A 24,963-nucleotide genomic window follows, 5' to 3' on the forward strand; every position below is an offset into this window, starting at 1 on the left:
CCAAAATAGACTAAAAGGGAGGGAATATACGGGTGCTGTCATGGACTCCGAAAAATACCGTTAACCGGTGAGTAACTAAGACTTTATTCGGTCGTCCATGACAGCACCACCTGAGAGAATTACAGAGAGTAATAACTATTTAGGGAGGGACTACAGCCTGCAGTACCCTTAAACCAAAAGAGAGGTCTGTGGAAGCACCCAAGTCTAGCCTATAATGACTATAAAAGGTGCTCGGAGAGGACCAAGTAGCCGCCTTATATATCTGGTCGATGGAGACTTCTGATCTCTCGGCCCACGAGGTCGCCATGGCTCTGGTGGAATGTGCCCTCAGCTTCCCGGGTGGCGACCTGCCTTTTGAAGTGTATGCTACAGAAATTGCTTCTCTAATCCACCTGGCTAGTGTATTTTTTGACACTCTACAACCTTTCCTAGGGCCTTGGTGGGAAATAAATAGGGCATTATCTTTCTTCCAAGGATCGGTAGCTGCCAGATATTCTATGAGGCATTTCCTAACATCCAGGGTATGTAGTTTTTCTTCCTTCTCATTAGCTGGATTAGGGAGGAAGGATGGAAGGACTATTTCCTGAGTCCTATGAAAGTTAGAAACCACTTTAGGTAAGTACGCCGGATCAGGTCTGAGTATTACCCTATTGTCCTTAACCTGTATATAAGGAGGATGCCTAGATAATGCCTGGATGTCGCTTACTCTGCGAGCTGAGGTTAGAGCTACCAGGAAGGCTACTTTGAGGGACAGATTTTTAATGGAAGCTGATGAAATAGGTTCGAATGGAGCTTCCGTCATGGCCGTAAGGACTAGATTCAATTCCCATGGCATGAATCTATCCTTCACTACTGGCCTGGACCTACCTGCTGCCTTAAGGAACCTAGCGATCCAGTAATTACCTGTGATGTTGCAGCTAAAGAGAGCCCCCAAAGCTGATACTTGTACTTTAAGAGTACTAGTGGAAAGTCCCATATCCAAACCCTTTCTGAAGAAACTCTTTAAGATCTGATTTATTGGAGTTGAACCCCCAGCAACTATTTCAGAGCGCTGCAGGAACTTCTTCCAAATTCTAGCATAGATCTTGGTAGTAATGGCCTTCCTACTCTTAAGTAGGGTGTTAATCAAGTCTGGGGAGAAGCCTTTTTCTTTTAAGAGTGCCCGCTCAAACTCCACGCCGTCAGATGTAGGCCAGCCACCTGAGGACGGAAGACTGGGCCCTGGGATAGGAGATCTGGGATGTCCGGAAGAACCCAAGGATCGGACACCGACCTGGTCCTGAGGCATGAGAACCATGCCCTCCTGGGCCAAAATGGAGAAATGACTATGACCCTTGCTCTGTCTCTCTTGATTTTTCTCAACACAAAGGGTAGTAGTGATAGGGGAGGGAAGGCGTATGCTAGCTTGAAGTCCCACTTTATCAGAAAGGAATCTACCGCCAGGGGGTTCTCTCTGGGATTTAGGGAGCAGAATAGTCTTAATTTCTTGTATTCCTTGGTGGCGAAGAGATCTACCTCTGGCTGTCCCCATTTTTGTATAACCAGGTCGAAGATCGAATTGTTTAGGGACCATTCTCCTTGTTTTAGTAGGTTGCGGCTTAAAAAATCTGCCATCATATTTTCTTTCCCTTTATGTGTAGTGCTGTCAAAGATAGAAAATGCTGCTCTGCTAGTTGGAACAACCGTTCTGCCACATTCATCAGGGGTTTGGAACGAGTCCCACCTTGGTGGTTGATATAAGCCACGGTGACCTGATTTTCGGATAACACTCGCACATGATGGCCCTGCAGATACATAAGTAACTTCTTAGCTGCCTGCTCTAATGCTGTCAGTTCTTTCAAATTAGATGACATTTTTATCTGGTGATGGTCCCATAGGCCCTGGGCTAGGACTTCGCCCATATGAGCCCCCCAACCAGAAGGGCTAGCCCAAGGATTTTTTGATGCAGTAAGACCTCGCCCTGTAGTATTCTTAAATGAAACTGGGCCCACTGGACCGCCGGGATACAGGAGGAAAGGGAACCCAGAAGGGACATGGCTTTCCTGAGGGACATGGTGAGGTTATTGGCAGCGTTTAGGATCTGATAGTGTAGGCGAACAAGCTTCTCCGGAGGCAGACGGCATTCCTGTTTCTCAGAATCTAGAATCAGGCCTAAAAATTGCTGAATTCTCATCGGCTGTAACCGAGATTTTTTGATATTAAGCAGCCAACCTAACCGCTCTAGGGCCGACATTGCCCTCTGTAGCTGTTCCTTACAATGTTTTGCCGTTTTCCCTATAATCAGGACGTCATCTAAGTAGGGGACTACTAGAATGCTAGATTCACGTAGATGGGCCACAACTTCCGCCACCACTTTAGTAAACACCCAGGGAGCGACTGCCACCCCAAAGGGGAGGGCCGCATATTGGAAATGTTCAACTGACCCATTTAACTGAACCGCCACTCTGAGGAAGCGTTGATGGACCGTATGAATGGGTATATGGTAGTATGCATTTTTTAAATCTAACACCACCATAAAGCAGTTTTGAAACAACAACTTTATTGTTGAATTGATTGTTTCCATTTTGAACGGCCGTATAACCAAGAAATCGTTGAGGGACTTGAGATTAATTATAGTCCTAAAGGGACTGTGTGGCTTGCGGACCAGGAACAGAGGGGAGTAGAAACATTTTCCCCCTTTCTCCCTCTGGAACCATAGTCAGGACATTCTTGTGGCAAAGATCATGAACCTCGGCCTCCAGGGCAGCTTGTTCTGATGTGGAAGACCTGAGAGGGGTGACCTTAAATCGATCTAGGGGAACCCGGGTGAACTCTAGTCGTAAACCCGCCCCCCAGTATCCAGTTGCTACTAGAGATCAGCGACCAGGCTGGGTAGAAGGCAGCTAGTCTCCCCCTCTCCTTCTTTTGTCATCCCATCTGCCCTAATCTCTGGACGGCCTTCTACGGAAATATCCTTTCCTGGTGAAGGGGCGACTATAAGAAGGATTCGGGAGGCTGGGGAACTTCTTTTTATCGTCCCCAGATTTCTCTAAAAGTTCGTCCAGGACGGGGCCAAACAGATATTCCCCCTCACCTGGAATGGAGCAGAGTCGTGACCTGGCCTGGATATCTCCTGGCCAGCATTTTAACCAGAGGGCCCTTTGAGCTGCGTTTGATAACCCAGCTGATCTAGCCGCCATCCGTGCCGAGTCTGCTGAGGCATCAGCCAAGAAAGCCGCAGCACTCTGGATGATCGGTAGAGTTTTCCGAATGGATGCTCTTGGGGCTCCGTCCTTCAGATGGGAATCTAGTTGATGTAGCCAGACCATAACGGATCTGGCTGTACAAGTGGCAGCTATCGCCTTAGGGCGCCTGCTGACATCTCCCATGTTCCTTTTAGAAAGGAATCCGCTTTTTTATCCAGCGGGTCTTTTAAGGAGGCCATATCATCGAACGGTATGGAGGACTTTTTGGAGGCTTTGGCTACTGCCGCGTCCAGCTTAGGGGCCTTATCCCATCTGTTTACCACTGGGTCATCAAATGGGTACCTCCGTTTGAAGGCAGGTGGTAAGGAGCCCCTTTTTTCGGGTCTCTTCCATTCCCTTTCTATCAGGCTCTGGACCTTATCATTTAATGGAAAAAAGGCTTTGAGTCTGCTATTCCCAAGGTGGACCTTATTGCTTTAACTAGCTTGTCCATCTGGTGTAACGGGAAGCAAAATCGGCTTGAGTCTTCATCCGAAGAGGATGAAGTGGAGGCCGGGGAATCCGAGGAGTCATTGTTCCTAGGGGCAGTTGAGGACTCCGACCCTGAGAAACTAAATTCTCTCCCACTAGAAGAGTCCCTTTTAGATAGGGCTTTCATCTCTGTCCTGATTATTTCAGGTGAGAATCCGGTGTTTCTTCCGCTACCTGTAAGGACGGGGGAGAGTGTAAGGGCCTGACAGTCTATCCCTGGTCCCCCGTCCCCTTCCAACCCCTACCGTCTGTCGCACACATGGCTGACATAGACTTTTGGGGTGGCCGTCTGGTAAGGGGCAACTACAGAGGGCACATTCCCTGTGCTTCTGTTTTACCGTAGCTTTCCTCCCCTGTGAAACAGGCATAAGGGAACACTGCATCAGGGTACATTCACGGAGATCTCTTACCCATACAGATGAGGCAGGTACCGGATCACGGAGGGAGGCAGGGGGATCCTTTAGACTGGAGGAACTTCTGCGGCTCTGCTCACTCGTCCGCTTCTTCTGCTGGCCACTCGTATGAGGCTTCACCGAGGCCTCCTTCTGTGGGCGCTCCCTGCACGTCCTGCTGCTCTATGGGGGCTTCTGTCGTATACATCACTGGGCCTTCAGAAGCACCCCGGCAGCATCACCTCCTGCCCTTTAAGGCCTCCCAGTATCCGGTCAGCAGGGCACTGGCGCGGCGCCTCCCCCAGGAACCTTCCCGCGACCTTCCCCCGCACGGTCCGTCCCCCCCCCACCGCCTCGGGTACCGCGCGTCCCCCCGGATCGCCGCGCACACTGGGAAGCCGGCCGGCACCCGACTTCCGGTTTTGGCGTTCCCGGCCCCGCCCCTTCCGCCGCGTCACAGGCCGCGGGAGCGCGCGGAAAGGAGCCGGCACGGCGCCCCCGGCTCCGGTATGCCTGGCGCCCCCATGCGCGCCAGCCTGTGCTTGCCGACCGGACGTAACCGCCGACCCGGCCGGAGGGGGTTTGAGACCGGACCCCGGGGGAGATGCATCAGGAGGGGCCTGCATACATACCTGGTGCCCGCATTCTGGAGACGGCTGTCCACCGGACCCTTTGCTCTGCCTGCTCTAACCACTGCCGTGGCGACCTACCTGGCCCCACCGTGGCGCTTCCAGGTACCCCGAGCTTGACTGAGGTAGGAGATCCCCCCGCTACCTGAGTCGGTCAGCCGGCCTGGGAATCCCTCGACGACTCCATGATTGACGATCTGAAGGAAGTCCCGTCCTCTAGGAACAGGAAACCAACTGATGCGTGGGAGAGGTGCCGCCCTTTTGTATCTGTAGGTTTCCTGTTCCTGAAGGGCGGATCCCCTCTCTCAGGTGGTGCTGTCATGGACGACCGAATAAATAAAGATAATTTTCACCTTTTCGAGACATAATATATACACTTTTTTTTTTGACTAGCAGGTGCATGAAGCACATCAATTCCTACAAATGTGTATCACCGTGGGGATCTTGTAGGGATTACATGTGAACATGTATAAAGAAGTTTCTATCGACACTTGTAGCTGTAGATACTGGGAGATTCCTGTTATACAACCATTTTTATTTCTGATATCAATACAAAGCTGTTTTCATTTTTGAAGAGCAGTGTAACAAATGTAAGTTGTGCTGGGATTGGTTGTTATGAGTTGCAAAGTTTTTAAGTTTCCATGAATCTCCCCTACGTGCTTACAGAACGTATTATAGCGATGTGTATTCGCACATGTGACAGTCCATGTTGGTCAAGTGCAAAAGTGGCCCAGTGGTTAGCACTGTTGCTCCACAGCGCTGGGGTCCTGGGTTAAAATCTCATCAAGGACACCATCTGCAGGAAGTTTGTAGGTTCTTCCAATGTTTGCGTGGATTATTCCAGGTTCTCTTGTTTCCTCCGACAGTCCAAAGACATATGATAGGGAATTTAGATTGTGAGCACCCACCCCAAAAAAAAAAAAAAGGGGTCAGCAATGACAATGAATGTACAGCACTGTGGAATATGGTGGTGCTATAAAAAATATAAGCATAACACTAGCACTTTTAGTGTAAGTAGGGTAATCCTTTAAGAGATATTCTCGCAATCACTTTTCACAAAGCACAGTAGATTCTTATTAAAGGGAACCTGTCAGCAAGATGGTGCACAGTAACCTACGGACAGTGGCAGGTTGGCGCCGTTATACTGATTACAATCAGGGCTGTGGAGTCGGAGTCGTGGAGTCGGTGCTCATTTTGGTGGAGTTGGAATCGGTATAAAATGGACCGACTCCTAAAATATATAATAAATTGGGTACAGTAGCTAAGTGCAGAATGTGCTGAATATTTTTTCATAGGAATTTGGATAAGTTATGAAGTGTCCTATAAATGACTGTTCTATTCCTGATCTAAGGCTACATTCACACACAGCGTTTTTCCTGCGTTTGAGGATACGTTTTTCAGTTGCAAAAGCAGATCAGCTTTTTAAAAAACTGCATCACCTGAAAGGTTTTTGAGCTCATAGATGTTTCAATAGCAAAAGCAAATTAGAAAACTGCTCTATATATCCATTTATCCATATCTTATCTGTACCAAAAAGAATGAAAGCCGGATAGCACACAGACTAACACTCCTTTTTTTTTTTTTTTAGCACCAGTCAGGTACACCTCATAGCTGCCCAAAAGGACGCCCAGGACAGGCATTGCTCAGCTGAGGTGTGCAGTATGAAGTTCTGCCACCCCCACCCCCCCAGGTTTGATCCTGGCTACGCCCATAGTGTGAATGTAGCCTGAGGATCTAGGCTTTATCTTAGCCGAGATAAGTCATAGTGTGTGTGTGTGTGTGTGTGATATATATATATACACACATACATACACATACACACACACACACATACACAGTACAGACCAGAAGTTTGGACACACCTTCTCATTCAAAGCGTTTTCTTTATTTTCATGACTATGAAAATTGTAGATTCACTCTGAAGGCATCAAAACTATGAATTACCACATGTGGAATTATATAATTAACAAAAAAGTGTGAAACAACTGAAAATACTGTGTCTTATATTCTAGGTTCTTCAGAGTAGCCACCTTTTGCTTTGATTTCTGCTTTGCACACTCTTGGCATTCTCTTGATGAGCTTCAAGAGGTAGTCACCGGAAATGGTTTTCACTTCACAGGTGTGCCCTATCAGGTTTAATAAGTGGGATTTCTTGCCTTATAAATGAGGTTGGGACCATCAGTTGTGTTGTGCAGAAGTCTGGTGGATACACAGGTGATAGTCCTACTGAATAGACTGTTAGAATTTGTATTATGGCAAGAAAAAAAGCAGCTAAGTAAAGAAAAACGAGTGGCCATCATTACTTTAAGAATTGAAGGTTAGTCAGTAAGAAAAATTGGGAAAACTTTGAAAGTGTCCCCAAGGGCATTGGCAAAAACCATCAAGTGCTACAAAGAAACTGGCTCACATGAGGACCGCTGCAGGAAAGGAAGACCAAGAGTCACCTTTGCTGCGGAGGATAAGTTCATCCTAGTCACCAGCCTCAGAAATCGCAGGTTAACAGCAGCTCAGATTAGAGACCAGGTCAATGCCACACAGTTCTAGCAGCAGACACATCTCTACAAACAACTGTTAAGAGGAGACTTTGTGCAGCAGGCCTTCATGGTAAAATAGCTAGGAAACAACTGCTAAAGACAGGCAACAAGCAGAAGAGACTTGTTTGGGCTAGAGAACACAAGGAATGGACATTAGACCAGTGGAAATCTATGCTTTGGTCTGATGAGTCCAAATTTGAGATCTTTGGTTCCAACCACCATGTCTTTGTGTGACATAGAAAAGGTGAACAGATGGACTCTACATGCCTGGTTCCCACAGTGAAGCATGGAGGAGGTGGTGTGGGGGTGCTTTGCTGGTGACACTGTTGGGGATTTATTCAAAATTGAAGGCATACTGAACCAGCAAGGCTACCACAGCAACTCGCAGCGGCATGCTATTCCATCCGGTTTGTGTTTAGTTGGACCATCATTTATTTTTCAACAGGACAATGATCCCAAACACACCTCTATGCTGTGTAAGGGCTACTTGACCAAGAAGGAGAGTGATGGGGTGCTACGCCAGATGACCTGGCCTCCACAGTCACCAGACCTGAACCCAATCGAGATGGTTTGGGGTGAGCTGGACCGCAGAGTGAAGGCAAAAGGGCCAACAAGTGCTAAGCATCTCTGGGAACTCCTTCAAGACTGTTGGAAGACCATTTCTGGTGACTACCACTTGAAGCTCATCAAGAGAATGCCAAGAGTGTGCAAAGCAGTAATCAAAGCAAAAGGTGGCTACTTTGAAGAATTTAGAATATAAGACATATTTTCAGTTGTTTCACACTTTAATTATATAATTCCACATGTGTTAATTCATTGTTTTGATGCCTTCACTCAGAATGAATCTACAATTTTCATAGTCATGAAAATAAAGAAAACTCTTTGAATGAGAAGGTGTGTCCAAACTTTGGTCTGTACCGTATACATGTACATGTATACAGTGTATTACATATTTACAATTTATTACAGTTTTGTGTTCTAAAGTTGTATTCCAATAAATAGATATTATGTTCTATCTAAATATCTTGATTATTGGATCATAGAAATGATTACCGTATTTTTCGGACTATAAAACGCACCGGACCATAAGACGCACCCCAATTTTCAGTAGGAAAATAGGGAAAAAAAAATAATGTGTCAAATGGGGGTCCATCTTACAGTCCGAATTCAGCTTACCGGGGAAGGGATCCGGCACAGGTGGAGAAGCAGTCACAGGGGTCATTCAGTGGTCCAGGCTCGTGCGGTGGCAGCTCTGTGCTGGGGCAGCTGTGCTGGGGCAGCAACGCTGAGGCAGGGGCAGCTGTGCTGGGGGGCTCTACGGTGGTGGCAGCGGGCGGCACTCTGCGGTGCGGTGGTGGCAGCGGGCTGTGCTCTGGTGCAGGGGCGGCGGCTCCGCCGGCATTTCTTTGCAGCCCAGAGGCCCCCGCACTTCCCTTGCTGGCCACCGCCATGTTGCGGTGGCCTCTGGGAGCATGGACGCCAGAAAGATGGCCGCCGGTCCGGGGACAGCGCATGCGTGGGATCAGATCTCGTCCCGAGATCTTGGGGGGACGAGATTCAAATCTCGGCAATGAGATCTCGTCCCCCAGGATCTCGGGACGAGATCTGAAGCTGCACATGCGCCGTCCCCGGACCGGCGGCCATATTCCCGGCGTCCATGCTCCCGGAGGCCACCGCAACATGACGACGGCCAGCAAGGGAAGTGCGGAGGCCTCCGAGCTGCGAAGAAATGCCGGCGGAGCCGCCGCCCCTGCACCGGAGCACAGCCGGCTGCCACCACCACACCGCAGAGCGCCTCCCGCTGCCAACACTGCACCGCAGAGCCCCGCCCGCTGCCACCAGCCACCAGGTTAGTACCGTGTATTGCGACCATAAGACGCACCCCCCACTTTCCCCCAAAATTTTTGGGGAAAAAAATGTGTCTTATGGTCGGAAAAATACGGTAAATGTCTGATGTTCACATTGTACAACAATACATTTTTCACTTAAATATAAGCAATATATGTGGGAGTCGGAGTAAGGGAAATTGAGGAGTCGGAGTCGCAGGTTTGACTTACCGACTCCACAGCCCTGATAAGGCCTGTTTCACACTTCCGTTTTTTCAAATCCGTCAAAATCCGTCGTTTTCCGTAAAAAAACGGATCCGCCATTTTTTGCAGGATCCGTTTTTTTTGTCCCATAGACTTCCATTACGGTTACCGCGGATCCGTCAAAAAAACGGATCCGTTTTTTTAAAAACGGATCCGTTGGCATCCGTTTCCGTCAAAAAACCGGAAACGGATCCGTTTGGCGGACACAAAAACGGAAGTGTGAAACAGGCCTTACAATGACACCTTGGTTGATTAAATCCGTCTTATGGTTGTTCTTTAATTTCAATTTTTTGCTAATATGCCTGTGCCCCAGGGCAGCCTGTGGCGGGGGGGGGGGGATCTTCATGTGGTGCTCTGCTTAGGTATTCATAATGCAGACTGCTGACAGGTCACTGATCCCTCACTGACCTGCCCCCTAGTTTATATAATGAGTATCTGTACATACATTAAAAAAAAAAAAAAAACCTTCTGAAGGCATAATCACGTTTCCTGTGCCAATAACTCTTAGTCATGTTATTCAGCTAGAAAGAAAAAAGAAATCAATTTGAAAATGGCGCCTGCACAGTAGCAGCTATCGGTGTATATAACTGTGAGCCAATTGCTGCTACTGCACACGAGCCGGCGGCGCCATCTTACTGAGATGCAAACTATGGGGCAGGTCAGTGGATGATGATTACCTAAGCAGAGTACCACATGAAGATCCCCACACTCCAGGCCCACCCTGAGGCACGAGCATATCATTAACTAAAAACTGAAAATAAAGATTAAACAACAACCACGGAAAATAAAGATTAAACAACAACCACAAGATGGATTTAATCAACCAAGGTATCATTTTAATCAGTATAACGGCGTCAACCTGACACTGTCTGTAGGTTACTGTGCACAATCCTGCTGGTAGGTTTCCTTAAACTATTTCCAAACTGACGTTAAATGTCTGGGTCACCACACTAACTCTACAGTGACATTTTAAAACATCCCTGCATTGGAGCACAACTACATGTGGTTGTGTAGCTACAGAAGCAGGGAACTGGCAGTCAGTTTCTTACAGTCTTTGTCTTCTCCATCTCTGTGCACTTAGCACTAAAGAGGCGCGGTGTATACAGTAATAGGAAGCGCTGATGGCGAGCCTCATCTCTAAGAACGATTGTCAAGCTCATCTAAGTATAGAATTCACATTGTGCTTCTGTGCCCTGTTTGTGTCTGCACAGTACTCTGCCTGACTAGTTTTATCTTTCAAAACTTAGATCAGTATAGCTGAAGTGTAGTTTTACATCATTAGCTCATTATAGCAAAGCACAACTCCCCTGCAATATTTTACAACAGCAGTGTAGAGCCGTTTGCTGACTGTTGCTGAGAAATTTGTGATGTGAAACTACAAATGCCGTTTTGAAACCGTATTGATGCACACATCAGAAGACAAGCCTCTGCCATATGCATCAACACAGCGGCAGATTCACATCACTGATCTCTCAGCAGCAAGCATACACGTCTCAACTAATCTCAGCCTTATGCTGCAGTATCTATCTCCTTAGTGCCTTGCTATATACAGCCCCATTCTGCAGTACATCTCTCTTTATAGCCTCCTCCTGCAGTATATCGCTCCTCTATACATAGCTTCTCCTAGTTACCAGCAAACATACACCGCTGTTTCCTGGTATGAGCTCTCTGCACTGTGATGAATGAGGTTGCGCCCCTCTTCATGACATCAACTTTCTGGACACAGCAGTTATGCTGACAAGAGACTGCATACAATCAATGAAGAGCTGGAACTGCTAAAAAGACAGTTCCAATGGCCACTGAAAGTTAAATAGAGCCTGCGAAGGGTATCCTCAGGGTATATACGCACAGTGTCTTCTAAAGACTGTCACACCCCCATTGCTTTTGAAGCAGTAGACTCTTCAGGAAAATGTCTGCAGTGTTTTCCCTGAAGAGTCTTTTCGATTGTCTCTTCCAGCAGTTTCTAGTTCCAAATAAGATAGTAGTAATTGTCTAGTGGAAGCCACCTACACAATGGACCAGTCATTTCTTTCAACGGCTTCATGGATTTGGAAGCCTGTACCAATTAAGTTACACAAGACATAACATATGCACAGCAAGTCGTTTTGATATTGCTGCAGATATGTTCATTCTTTCATGCGCTTTATGTTTGTGGTTTGTTAGGTTTTTTGATTGGAGTCAATGGGAGTACAGATGAGTGAATGTCCGGAAACTATCATCAAACATGAAATCGGCATCAATATGGTACAATTATGGCACGTTTGGTTTCGGCGATTGATTTCCGAACATATTCGCTCATCTCTAGTCATGTGCATATACCCTAAGGCTGTGTGCACACGCTGCGGATTTTGCTGCGGTTCCGCACCATGTAGCGACGCACCAGCAATCCCTACCAGGTCGTATCGTTGTCGGGATCGCTGGTGCGTCAATATACGAATATGTGAAAATGTTTAAGGGGGAGGCAGAAAAAGGGTTGAATGAGGCAGTTGTTGGAGTGATTTCGAAGTGAGAGGATCCAAGCTGGGATGGATGACAGACTATGGAGTTTTGGAGATTGATTGTTGGCTGGAGGGGTATCCATGAGCTACGGTTGCGATATCCATCATCTGGAGGAACAGAGGCTATGACTGCACACTTAATCGGCTGGAGCTACCAAAAGCTGTGGGCCAACCAAAAGTTGGGAGACAGTGGGTATCGCCTGGTATGGTGCCAGTAGGACTACCAATCTCAAATTGGGAACATGTGGACTGAGGACATAATATGTTGGCCATCTACATGGATTTGTTGTACAACCATGGATGTATGGAATAAAAATAGTTGCATTGTTACCCTGCCTAGGTGATTTTTATAACCCACAATCTCACATCTTCACATATACGGTAGATATTTTTGCACTCCTTAAAGGGAACCTGTAAGCAGGACTGTGCTCATTAACCCTACACACAGTGTCAGGTTGGCGCTGTTATACTGATTACAATGATACGTGGGTTGATTAAATTCGTATTTTGGTTGTTGTTTGATCTTTACTTTCAGTTACTGAGATTCTGGTGCTCTGATTAGGTATTCACACTGATGGCTTATGTGACAGGTCACTGATCCCTTACTGACCTGCCCCCTATTTTACATACTGTATATATTATTTTGTAGTTCTAAAAAAAAAAAAAAAAAAAAAAAAAAAAAAAAAGAAATACCGTATTTTTCGCTTTATAAGACACCACAAATTTTGAGGAGAAAAATAAGAAAAAAATATTTTTTAATAAAATAGTGGTGCTTCTTATAATCCTTGCATCTTTTGTTGCTGGAGGAGGAAGGAGCGAGCGGGGTGATGCTGCAGGCCACAGGCAGGGATGAATGGGGCTCAGATGTGCGCCGCTGCTGGGGGGTCTTGTGCTGCTGCCGGGTGTCTCCTGTTACCCGGCGGTTGCTGGCCGATGCTGCGGGTGTCTCAGGTGCCCAGTGGTGCTGCGTGTGTCTGGCGCTGGCAGGGGCTCTGACGACATTTTGCGGCAGGCCAGAGCCCCGGCATTTCCACGGTTTCCTGTGTGTGCGGTGGTTCCGGTAAAAATGGCCACCAGCGCATGCGCAAATGTGAGCTTGGGACCAAGATCTCAAGAGATGAGATCTCAGCACTGAAATCTCATCTCTCGAGATCTAGGTCCCGAGATCACATCTGCGCATGTGCCAGAGGCCATTTTTTACCGGATCCACCGCACACACAGGGAAATTCCGGGGCTTTGACCTGTCGGCTGTCGCAAAATGTTGGCAGAGCCCTGGACACACCCGTAGCACCTGCCAGCAACCGCTGGACACCCCCTGATCACGGCCTATGGTAAGGTATGTACGCTTTGTAAGACGCACCCCTATTTCCCCCAAAATTTTGAGGAAAAAAAAAGTGCGTCTTACAAAGCGAAAAATATGGTAACTTTACATTCATCAAAATGGTGGTGGCACCTGCGCTGTAGCATAATACAATGCCCAATATGAATTTATGATTTAGTCATTATTGTGGGGAAAAATACATATATCTTCATCAAAATGTTGATGAATGTTAATTTTTCTTGTTGTAACCTCACAATATGATATGCAGTATGTAAAATAGGGGGCAGGTCAATGACGCGTCATAAGCCAATAATGATAAATGTATAAGTAGAGCACCACATAAAGCCCCCCACCCCCACAGGCTGACCAGTGCACGAGCATCTCAATAACTGAAAACTACAAATGACTGCACTTTGCTGATACACCATGACAACCCCTTTAATAAGTGTTCTAGTGATAACTGCATAAGTGGGGTTTTGACAGCTGGGACCCCCCCAAAAAAAATCAACAGATATGTCCCCCATTTTGAGTGCCCATGCTCCAGTCCAGCAATTGCTGAGGGTCCCAGACGTCTGTCTCCCGTTTGAAGTGATCGCCAATTCTAGAAGAAAGCCTCTGTTGTAGGAATTCTTTGGGGTGCCCAAAGATCAGATTGTCTCCATTCTAGTGATACCCTATAATTTAGCTTGGTGGGAAAGCAACTCTAAGGCCACATGCACACATTCAGTATTTGGTGAATTTTTTACCCCAGTATTTGTAAGCCAAAACCAGGAATGGAACGGTCAGAGGAAAAGTAGAATAGAAACATTTGCACCACTTCTGCATTTTTCACCCACTCCTGGTTTTGGCTTACAAATACTGGGGTAAAATAATACTGAATGTGTGCATGTGGCCTTACAGGAAAAACACAACCCATTTTGATTTTAAAAGTAGAAAAATAATAGCATCTACATTTTGGGGAATGTTTATTTTTTAGTACATGGATCATGCAGGGAAAGCAGTGATTAAGATGATTGGGCAAGCAGCATTTCTCAGATAGGACGCTCAGACATTATCCCAGGTATAGAGGTATTAATCCTTCACACTTGGGACAGATCCAGAGCGTTGTAATGACTTTATAGTGCAGCACTTTCCCTGAAGAGATCTCAGTGTGATAGGGTTAGAGCCATGATTCTCACACTGAATATGCATGTTCTGACCTCTAGTTTACTTTTTTCTTCCCCTGTAGGACATTGTCCTCTTATGATTGGACATTATCATACAGGGTACAAAGTAAACATTTCCTAGAAGAAGCTCTGCTAACAGGTCCCCCCTCCCCATTTAAAGGGGTTGTCCGGGCTTTTCACATAATCTCAGTAGATATCTGGGCTGCAGAATTATGACAATAAGTAATTTACTTTCTGTCACTAGTTTGCACAGTTTTCTAGATATTCTGAACAGAACGTCCAAGGGGGGGGGGGGTGTTATGGCATTGAAATGAGAACTAGTCGTAACGTCCTATTCTACTCCAAACATGCCCTCTATAGCAACACCACCACCCTCCATAGCTACAGGCCCTCCCCGTCCACATGAAGAAGCCCTCCTCACACAGTAACAAATCCTCCCCCTCTAGCAGCCTCACTGCAGAGAGCTCCACCCCCCCCCCCCCCGGACGTTCTGTTCAGAATAGACCACCCAGCTGCTCCTCCCCCCAGACACACGCTGAACAGTGATCTATAGATAGTGATACTAGTGAGGCGGGAAAATCGTTGTTGCTATAGAGGGGATGGTTGGAGTAGAGTAGGAGGTTACGACCAGTTCTCATTTCAAAGCCATAACACCCCCCCCGGACGTTCTGTTCAGAATATCTAGAAAACCGTGCAAACTAGTAACAGAAAGTAAATTACTTATTGTCATAATTCTGCAGCCCAGATAAGTACTGCGATGTGAAAAGCCCGGACAACCCCTTTAAGGTGAAATAGGCACCCTAAACTTTGGAAGCCAATATTGCCACAATCGAGAGGGAAATGAGGAAAAAAGGAAAACTGTGTTATAAATCAGCTCTTTAGCCAGCTTACTAAGCAAAATGTAGTAAAAGGTCTTTTGAGCACAAGTCTTACTTTTGTCATTCTTGTGGAAATACAGGATTTTACATTATCATTTGTGACTCAAAATACTAAAGACTGAAGAAGGTAGTCTCAGCACTACGGATCAGGAAAAAGATCTCTAGACACTGTTGGATAGAGATCCCAAAGACATACACTTAACACAATGGGGGGGGGGGGGGGTTGTAATGTTGTGGCCGACACTACATAAAGGAGAAGGAAATAGTAAAAACCATTTAGCTTACTGTGCCGTCCCCATGGGACACTGACCAACTGCTGACTAATCTTCCTTCCTCTATACTTAGATATATAATGTATACTATAAATAGGATGACCGGACATTAATTTCACTTAAATAGCTAACCTAGGCATATACTACACACAGGAAAAACGCATGGAATAACATTGGACAGACAATAGCTACAGGCCCCAAATACAACCTCAATATATGCACTTCGGAAAATCATCAAGATCTGCTGCTGGCAGCTCCCTGTGCATCTGAGGGCCAATCATGTCTCAGATGTGCTCGGTGGGAGACAAGTCTGGAAATGCTGCAGGCCATGGTAGCAGGTTTAGACCATGAGCAACATCTGGCCTGGCCTTGTGTTTAAACGCACATCCTGCCAGACAGCCAGACAGACAGACAGCCCTGGCACACCAGCCTGACCAAAGAGCTGAGGCGAGCTTCCAGGGCTGCTGAGCGCAGATGGAAAAGATCCCACTCCAACGAGCATTTCATCGCATTCAAACAGTCCCTCACTACTTTCAAGACCACACTCGCCACAGCTAAACAAACCTACTTCTCATCTCTCATATCCTCCCTGTCTCAACCCTAAACAGTTATTCAACACCTTCAATTCTCTCCTCCGCCCCCCAGCACCTCCTCCCTCCCCACTCATCTCAGCTGAAGACTTTGCCTCATTTTTCAAGCAGAAAATTGATAACATCAGGGACAGTTTTGGTCAACAACCCCCAGAGCCCTTCCTCCCGACTTCCCAGCCCTCCACCTTCAAAACCAACTTCTCCACCATTACAGAAGATCGACTCTCCACTCTACTCTCAAGATCACATCTCACCACCTGTGCACTCGACCCGATCCCATCCCACTTCATCCCAAACCTCACCACAGTCTTCATCCCAACCCTAACCCATCTCTTCAACCTATCACTAACAACTGGTGTTTTCCCCTCAAGCTTTAAACATGCCTCCATCACACCTATCCTCAAAAAGCCCTCTCTTGACCCATCCTCTGTATCTAGCTATCGCCCTATATCACTTCTCCCATACGCCTCCAAGCTACTGGAACAACACGTCTACCTTGAACTGTCCTCCCATCTCTCTTCTTGCTCCCTCTTCGACCGCTTACAATCTGGCTTCCGGTCACACCACTCCACTGAAACTGCCCTTACTAAGGTCACCAATGACCTCTTAACTGCCAAGAGCAAGCGACACTACTCTGTCCTCCTCCTCCTGGACCTGTCGGCTGCCTTTGACACAGTGGACCATTCCCTATTATTACAGACCCTCTCATCCCTCGGCATCACAGACTTGGCCCTCTCCTGGATCTCATCATACCTAACAGACCGGACATTCAGCGTCTCCCACTCACACACCACCTCCTCACCTCGCCCCCTATCTGTCGGAGTCCCACAAGGTTCAGTCCTAGGGCCCCTGCTGTTCTCTATTTACACCTTTGGCCTGGGACAGCTCATAGAATCTCATGGCTTTCAGTATCATCTTTATGCTGATGACACACAGATCTACATCTCTGGACCAGATATCACCTCCCTACTAACCAGAATCCCTCAATGTCTGTCCACTATTTCATCCTTCTTCTCCACTAGATATCTGAAACTCAACATGGACAAAACAGAATTCATCATCTTTCCCCCATCTCACGTGACCCCCCCTACGAACCTATCAATTACAGTAAATGACTGCCCACTCTCCCCAGTCCCACAAGCTCGCTGCCTCGGAGTAATCCTTGATGCTGATCTCTCCTTCAAACCACATATCCAAACCCTTTCCACTTCCTGCCGACTTCAACTCAAAAATATTTCACGCATCCGTTCATTCCTCACCCAAGAATCTGCAAAAACCCTAGTCCATGCCTTCATCATCTCTCGCCTTGACTACTGCAACCTCATGCTCTGCGGCCTCCCCTCAAACACTCTCGCACCCCTCCAATCTATTCTAAACTCTGCTGCCCGACTAATCCACCTGTCCCCCCGCTATTCCCCAGCTTCTCCCCTCTGTCAATCCCTTCACTGGCTCCCAATTGCCCAGAGACTCCATTACAAAACCCTAACCATGACATACAAAGCCATCCACAACTTGTCTCCTCCATACATCTGTGACCTCGTCTCCCGGTACTTTCCTGCACGCAACCTCCGATCCTCACAAGATCTCCTTCTCTACTCCCCTCTTATCTCCTCTTCCCACAATCGCATACAAGATTTCTCTCGCGCATCACCCCTACTCTGGAACTCTCTACCACAACATATCAGACTCTCACCTACCATCGAAACCTTCAAAAAGAGCCTGAAGACCCACCTCTTCCGACAAGCCTATAACCTGCAGTAACCACCGATCGACCAAACCGCTGCACGACCAGCTCTACCCTCGCCTACTGTATTATCACCCATCCCTTGAAGATTGTGAGCCCTCGCGGGCAGGGTCCTCTCTCCTCCTGTACCAGTTATGACTTGTATTGTTTAAGATTATTGTACTTGTTTTTATGTATACCCCCCTCACATGTAAAGCGCCATGGAATAAATGGCGCTATAACAATAAATAATAATAATAATAATAATCCTGGAAATCTTTGAATAAATGGCCATACCACTGGTCCTCAACAGATCAATTCCTTACTGCAAGAGAAATAGGAAATCATATAACAAGCCTAAGGCAAACAGTGTCTACACAAACCATCAGAAGGTGTTTGCACATTAGGCTATAAGCCAGATATCCAGCAACAAGTCATCCACTGACTTCATGACAAAGCTCTGAAAAGCCATCATGGTGCAGAGCAAGACAGCCATGGAGGCTGGAATGAGTCCCACCTTTTCAATTGGACACTGATAGTTGAAGATTGGTCAAGAGACCACATGGTCAATGCCACAAAGCGGCCTTCATGAGGGAACAATACACCAGGCCTACTCAAAGGATTATGGTGTGGGATGGCATAACGTATGTTTGTCAGAACCTGTAGTCTTCATCCAGGTAAACCAACAGCTCAGCGTTCGTGTATCCCTGAAGCACTTTTTCAATTACACTAGGCCGCATGTTGCCCTGCTACAGTGAGCAGTCCGAGTGGCAAAACTGTGTTACCATGGCCGGCAGCGTCTCCGCACTTGTGTCTGAGTGAGCACATCTAGGACATCACTGGTCGACAATTGCAGAGGGAGTTGCCAGCAGCGGATATTGATGATATATTCCCAAGTGCAAATGACGCACCACGGCTGGAAGTGGGACATTGCCAGGGATCACACGCGACTGCTCTATTCCCTCCCCGTAGTGCAGCCTGGAGACATCTCTACCAAGTTATACAGGGGTCGAACATAAAGCTTGTGGGCCCCAATAACAGAATCACCAAAAGGGGTCCCCAGGGAGTTTAATAGTATTAGTATTCTCATACAGCTCAAAGGGACCAGTTGAACCCCCCCCCCCAGGCTCCAGCCAACACCCCATACACCCAGCTGTCCAGACTTCCCTCCAACACACCAAACGCCCAACTGTGCAGACATCCCCCCTCGAACACACCTAGCTGGTCAGACCCCCCAGCACCAACATGTCATACTCTCATATGCCTGGTTGCGCACCCCCCCCCAACATGCGATTCACTCGGCTATATTACCCATAGAAAACCATAAGCCCAGCTCTAAACCCAGCTGTATGACCCCCCTATAAACCCATCACCCGGCTGTATGACCCCTCTATAAACCCATCACCCGGCTGTATGACCCCCCCCCTATAAACCCATCACCCGGCTGTATGACTCCCCCTCCAAACCCATCACCCGGCTGTATGACTCCCCCTCCAAACCCATCACCCGGCTGTATGACTCCCCCTCCAAACCCATCACCCGGCTGTATGACTCTCCCTCCAAACCCATCACCCGGCTGTATGACTCCCCCTCCAAACCCATCACCCGGCTGTATGACTCCCCCTCCAAACCCATCACCCGGCTGTATGACTCCCCCTCCAAACCCATCACCCGGCTGTATGACTCCCCCTCCAAACCCATCACCCGGCTGTATGACTCCCCCTCCAAACCCATCACCCGGCTGTATGACTCCCCCCCCTATAAACCCATCACCCAGCTGTATGACTCCCCCTCCAAACCCATCACCCGGCTGTATGACTCCCCCCCCTATAAACCCATCACCTGGCTGTATCACCCCCCTACAGACCTATCACCCCCTACCCCCAGCTGTATCACCCCCCTACAGACCTATCACCCCCTACCCCCAGCTGTATCACCCCCCTACAGACCTATCACCCCCTACCCCCAGCTGTATCACCCCCCTACAGACCTATCACCCCCTACCCCCAGCTGTATCACCCCCCTACAGACCTATCACCCCCTACCCCCAGCTGTATCACCCCCCTACAGACCTATCACCCCCTACCCCCAGCTGTATCACCCCCCTACAGACCTATCACCCCCTACCCCCAGCTGTATCACCCCCCTACAGACCTATCACCCCCTACCCCCAGCTGTATCACCCCCCTACAGACCTATCACCCCCTACCCCCAGCTGTATCACCCCCCTACAGACCTATCACCCCCTACCCCCAGCTGTATCACCCCCCTACAGACCTATCACCCCCTACCCCCAGCTGTATCACCCCCCTACAGACCTATCAAGCCCTACCCCCAGCTGTATCACCCCCCTACAGACCCATCCCCCCCTACACCCAGCTGTATCACCCCCCTACAGACCCATCCCCCCCTACACCCAGCTGTATCACCCCCCTACAGACCCATCCCCCCTACACCCAGCTGTATCACCCCCCTACAGACCCATCCCCCCTACACCCAGCTGTATCACCCCCCTACAGACCCATCCCCCCCTACACCCAGCTGTATCACCCCCCTACAGACCCATCCCCCCCTACACCCAGCTGTATCACCCCCCTACAGACCTATCACCCCCTACACCCAGCTGTATCACCCCCCTACAGACCTATCACCCCCTACAGACCCATCCCCCCTACACCCAGCTGTATCACCCCCCTACAGACCCATCCCCCCCTACACCCAGCTGTATCACCCCCCTACAGACCTCTCACCCCCTTTACACCCATCAGTATCACCCAGCTGTATCCCCCCCCTACAGACCTATCACCCCCTACACCCAGCTGTATCACCCCCCCTACAGACCTATCACCCCCTACACCCAGCTGTATCACCCCCCCTACAGACCTATCACCCCCTACACCCAGCTGTATCACCCCCCCTACAGACCTATCACCCCCTACACCCAGCTGTATCACCCCCCCTACAGACCTATCACCCCCTACACCCAGCTGTATCACCCCCCCTACAGACCTATCACCCCCTACACCCAGCTGTATCACCCCCCCTACAGACCTATCACCCCCTACACCCAGCTGTATCACCCCCCCTACAGACCTATCACCCCCTACACCCAGCTGTATCACCCCCCCTACAGACCTATCACCCCCTACACCCAGCTGTATCACCCCCCCTACAGACCTATCACCCCCTACACCCAGCTGTATCACCCCCCCTACAGACCTATCACCCCCTTCACCCAGCTGTATCACCCCCTTTACACCCATCACCCAGCTGTATCACTCCCCTACAGACCTATCACCCCCTTTACACCCATCACCCCCTTTACACCCATCACCCCCTTTACACCCATCACCCCCCTACAGACCTATCACCCCCTATACACCTATCAGCCCCTACACTCAGCTGTATCACCCCCTTTACACCTATCACCCCTATATCCGGCTGTATCACCCCCCTATACACCTATCAGCCCCTACACCCAGCTGTATCACCCCCTTTACACCTATCACCCCTATATCCGGCTGTATCACCCCCTATACACCTATCACCCCTATATCCGGCTGTATCACCCCCCTATACACCTATCAGCCCCTAAACTCAGCTGTATCACCCCCTATATCCGGCTGTATCACCCCCTATACACCTATCACCCCTATATCCGGCTGTATCACCCCCTATACACCTATCACCCCTATATCCGGCTGTATCACCCCCCTATACACCTATCAGCCCCTACACCCAGCTGTATCACCCCCTTTACACCTATCACCCCTATATCCGGCTGTATCACCCCCTATACACCTATCACCCCTATATCCGGCTGTATCACCCCCCTATACACCTATCAGCCCCTACACCCAGCTGTATCACCCCCTTTACACCCGGCTGTACAGGACCCATGCCCCGCAGTTCCGCCCCACACAGGCCCGGGCTCGTTATCAGGCGGGCAGCAGCCGGGCACACAGCGCTCTCCCCTGCAGGACCAGGCCCTGGCACCTCTCGCATCCACCACGTCAACGACTCCAACACTGCGGAAATGGTTGGACCGGCGGCCCCGCCCGCACAGCAGCCTCCGCACACAGCAGCGCCCGTACCCCGCACATCCTTAGCGCGGCGCCACCTCACACAGCACTGCCGCAGACATTGCCCGAGCCGCCTCTTACCGGTGTCGCCGATGATAATATACTTAAAGAGATAAGCGTACGCCATGTCCGGATGATCAGTCTCCTCGTCACTGCTACTAGCGGCCGCACTGACGTAATCACGGGCTCGTCCACGACAGTCCTCGCGAACATGACCGAACGCGCATGCGCTCTCGTACTTCCCGGGTTACCTCCTGTGGTAGTGTGGAGGATGGCTGCGCGTTTTTGGTGACGGGTGATAATCGCAGACGCTCCACGTGTGCACAGGGGTCAGGGCCAGATAATGGCTGCTGTCGTGTCCGGGTCATGATGCGTTTACTTTATGATGACTGAGCATTTAAGGTCCGTTTCACACATCAGTTTTTTTGTGTCAGTTAGGCTGGTTTCACATTTGCGTTTTTTTGCGCTGGAAAAAAACGCATATGTGCGCATGCGTTTTTTCCCCTATATTTAACATGGGTGCGCAAACTGCCTCACACTTGCTTTTTTTTGCAGCGCGTTTTTCCCGCAAAAAAACGCATTGAAAAACGCATACAAAAGCATACAACTGCTGCGTTTTTTTCAAGCATTTTTATGAGCATGCATGAAAAAAACGCAGCGTTTTTATGCGTTTGTATGCGTTTTTAGTGCGTTTTTACCGCGTTTGCGTTTTTTTCCAACATTAGGTGGCCCCTCACACTACCCAAACCATGACTTTACTAACCCTGACCCTAACCCTGACTCTAACCCTAACCCTTAACCAAACCATACTTAACCCTGACCCTAACCCTAACCCTTAACCAAACCATACTTAACCCTAACCCTGACCCTAACCCTGACCCTAACCCTGACCCTAACCCTTAACCAAACCATACCTAACCCTGACCCTAACCCTGACCCTAACCCTTAACCAAACCATACTTAACCCTAACCCTGACTCTAACCCTAACCCTGACCCTAACCCTTAACCAAACCATACTTAACCCTAACCCTGACCCTAACCCTTAACCAAACCATACTTAACCCTAACCCTGACCCTAACCCTGACCCTAACCCTTAACCAAACCATACTTAACCCTAACCCTGACCCTAACCCTGACCCTAACCCTGACCCTAACCCTTAACCAAACCATACTTAACCCTAACCCTGACCCTAACCCTGACCCTAACCCTAACCCTTAACCAAACCATACTTAACCCTAACCCTGACCCTAACCCTTAACCAAACCATACTTAACCCTGACCCTAACCCTGACCCTAACCCTTAACCAAACCATACTTAACCCTAACCCTGACCCTAACCCTGACCCTAACCCTAACCCTGACCCTAACCCTTAACCAAACCATACTTAACCCTAACCCTGACCCTAACCCTTAACCAAACCATACTTAACCCTAACCCTGACCCTAACCCTAAACCCCCTTAACTAACCCTAACTCTAACCCAAACCCCTAAATTCCATGGTTAACAAAAAAAAAACGCATGTGCAAAAAAACGCATACATAAGCATGCCAATGCGCACATATGCGCACCCATAGACTTATATTGGGTGTCTTGCTGTAAAAAAACGCATTGCGCGCGCATGCGTTTTTTTGAGGCAAATCGGACGCACAAAAAATGCAACAAGTTGCATTTTGTGCGCCCGAGCGCATACCGCAAAAAAACGCATGCGCGGTAAAACGCATGTGTATGCGCACATAAGCGCATCCCATGCAAAGTATAGGAAAAAAACCCGCATGCGCTATTTAGCGCTAAATTACCGCGAAAAAAAACGCAAATGTGAAACCAGCCTTAAAATCCGCCAAAATGGCGGAAAGCGGATCCGTTGTTAACAGATGTGAACGGATGCCACCGGACCGTTTTTTTTGATGGATCCGCCGAATGAAGAATTTTAACCCCTTTCTGCCATTAGACGTACTATCCCGTCCATGTGCCTTGGGACTTAATTCCCAATGACGGGATAGTACGTCTAATGCGATCAGCGGCGCCCACGTGGTGAGCGCCGCTGATAGCGGCCGGGTGTCAGCTGATTATCACAGCTGAAACCCGACACAATGTGTCCGACACGTTAACCCCTTGTACACCGCGATCAAACACGATCGCGGTGTACCGGGAGTTAAAGGGAAGCATCGGCAGGGAGGGGGCTTCCTCCGTGCTTCCCTGAGCCCCCCACGGCAGCACAATGTGCAGCGCTGCTGCGGGGGACTCTTTCCCTACAGGCCCCCGGATCCAAGATGGCGACGGGAGCTGACTTCCTCACTGCCTGCAAAGCGTAGGCATGAGGAAGTCTGCAGAACTGCCTGTGACAGATTGCTGATCACAGGACAGTGATGTCCCACCTGGGACTATGTAATAAAGTAAAAAAAAAATAGAAAAAAGTGTAAAAATAATTTTAAAAAAATCACTAAATTAATTAGTAAAAAAAAAAAAAATATTCCCCAATAAATTCATTTTTTGAAAATAAAAAAAAACAAACAATAAAAGTACACATATTTGGTATCGCCGCGTCCGTAACGACCCACCCTATAAAACTGTCCCATTAGTTAACCCCTTTAGCGAACCCCTTAAAAAATAAAAATAAAAAACAAAGCAAAAAATAATGATTTATTATCATACCACCGAACAAAAAGTGCAATAACGCGCGATCAAAAAGACGCATATAAATATCCATGGTACCGCTGAAAACGTCATCTTGTCCCGCAAAAAACAAGCCGCCATACAGCATCATCCGCAAAAAAATTAAAAAGTTATAGCTCGCAGAATAAAGCGATGCGAAAATAATTATTTTTTATATAATTGTTTTCATTGCAAAAAACCGACAAAACATAAAAAAAGACCTAAATGAGGTATCGCTGTAACCGTACCGACCCGAAGAATAAAACCGCTTTATCAATTTTACCGCACGCGGAACGGTGTAAACGCACCCCCCCAAAAGAAATTCATGAAACGCTGGTTTTTGTTCATTCTGCATCCCAAAAATCGGAATAAAAAGCGATCAAAAAATGTCACGTGCCCAAAAATGGTACCAATAA

At 48.3% G+C, this 24,963-nt stretch overlaps 1 protein-coding gene across 2 annotated transcripts in view; it reads right to left on the reverse strand.

The window, feature by feature from the left end:
- Positions 1-22,205, reverse strand: part of RAB2A (RAB2A, member RAS oncogene family) — a 130,228-nt gene extending 108,023 nt beyond the window's left edge. Inside the window, exon 1 of one of the 2 annotated variants that reach the window (XM_073583949.1) lies at positions 21,904-22,205. In XM_073583949.1, coding sequence (XP_073440050.1) covers positions 21,904-22,018 — 115 coding nt within the window. In that variant the 5' untranslated portion in view covers positions 22,019-22,205. The remainder of the gene's footprint in view (positions 1-21,903) is intronic. The other variant, XM_073583950.1, reaches the window with a different exon arrangement.
- Positions 22,206-24,963: the final 2,758 nt, after the last annotated feature.

This window comes from Dendrobates tinctorius, unplaced genomic scaffold (genome assembly GCF_039654945.1).
Source record: "Dendrobates tinctorius isolate UK_male_01 unplaced genomic scaffold, ASM3965494v1 ptg000082l, whole genome shotgun sequence".
Taxonomy (NCBI): Eukaryota; Metazoa; Chordata; class Amphibia; order Anura; family Dendrobatidae; genus Dendrobates; species Dendrobates tinctorius.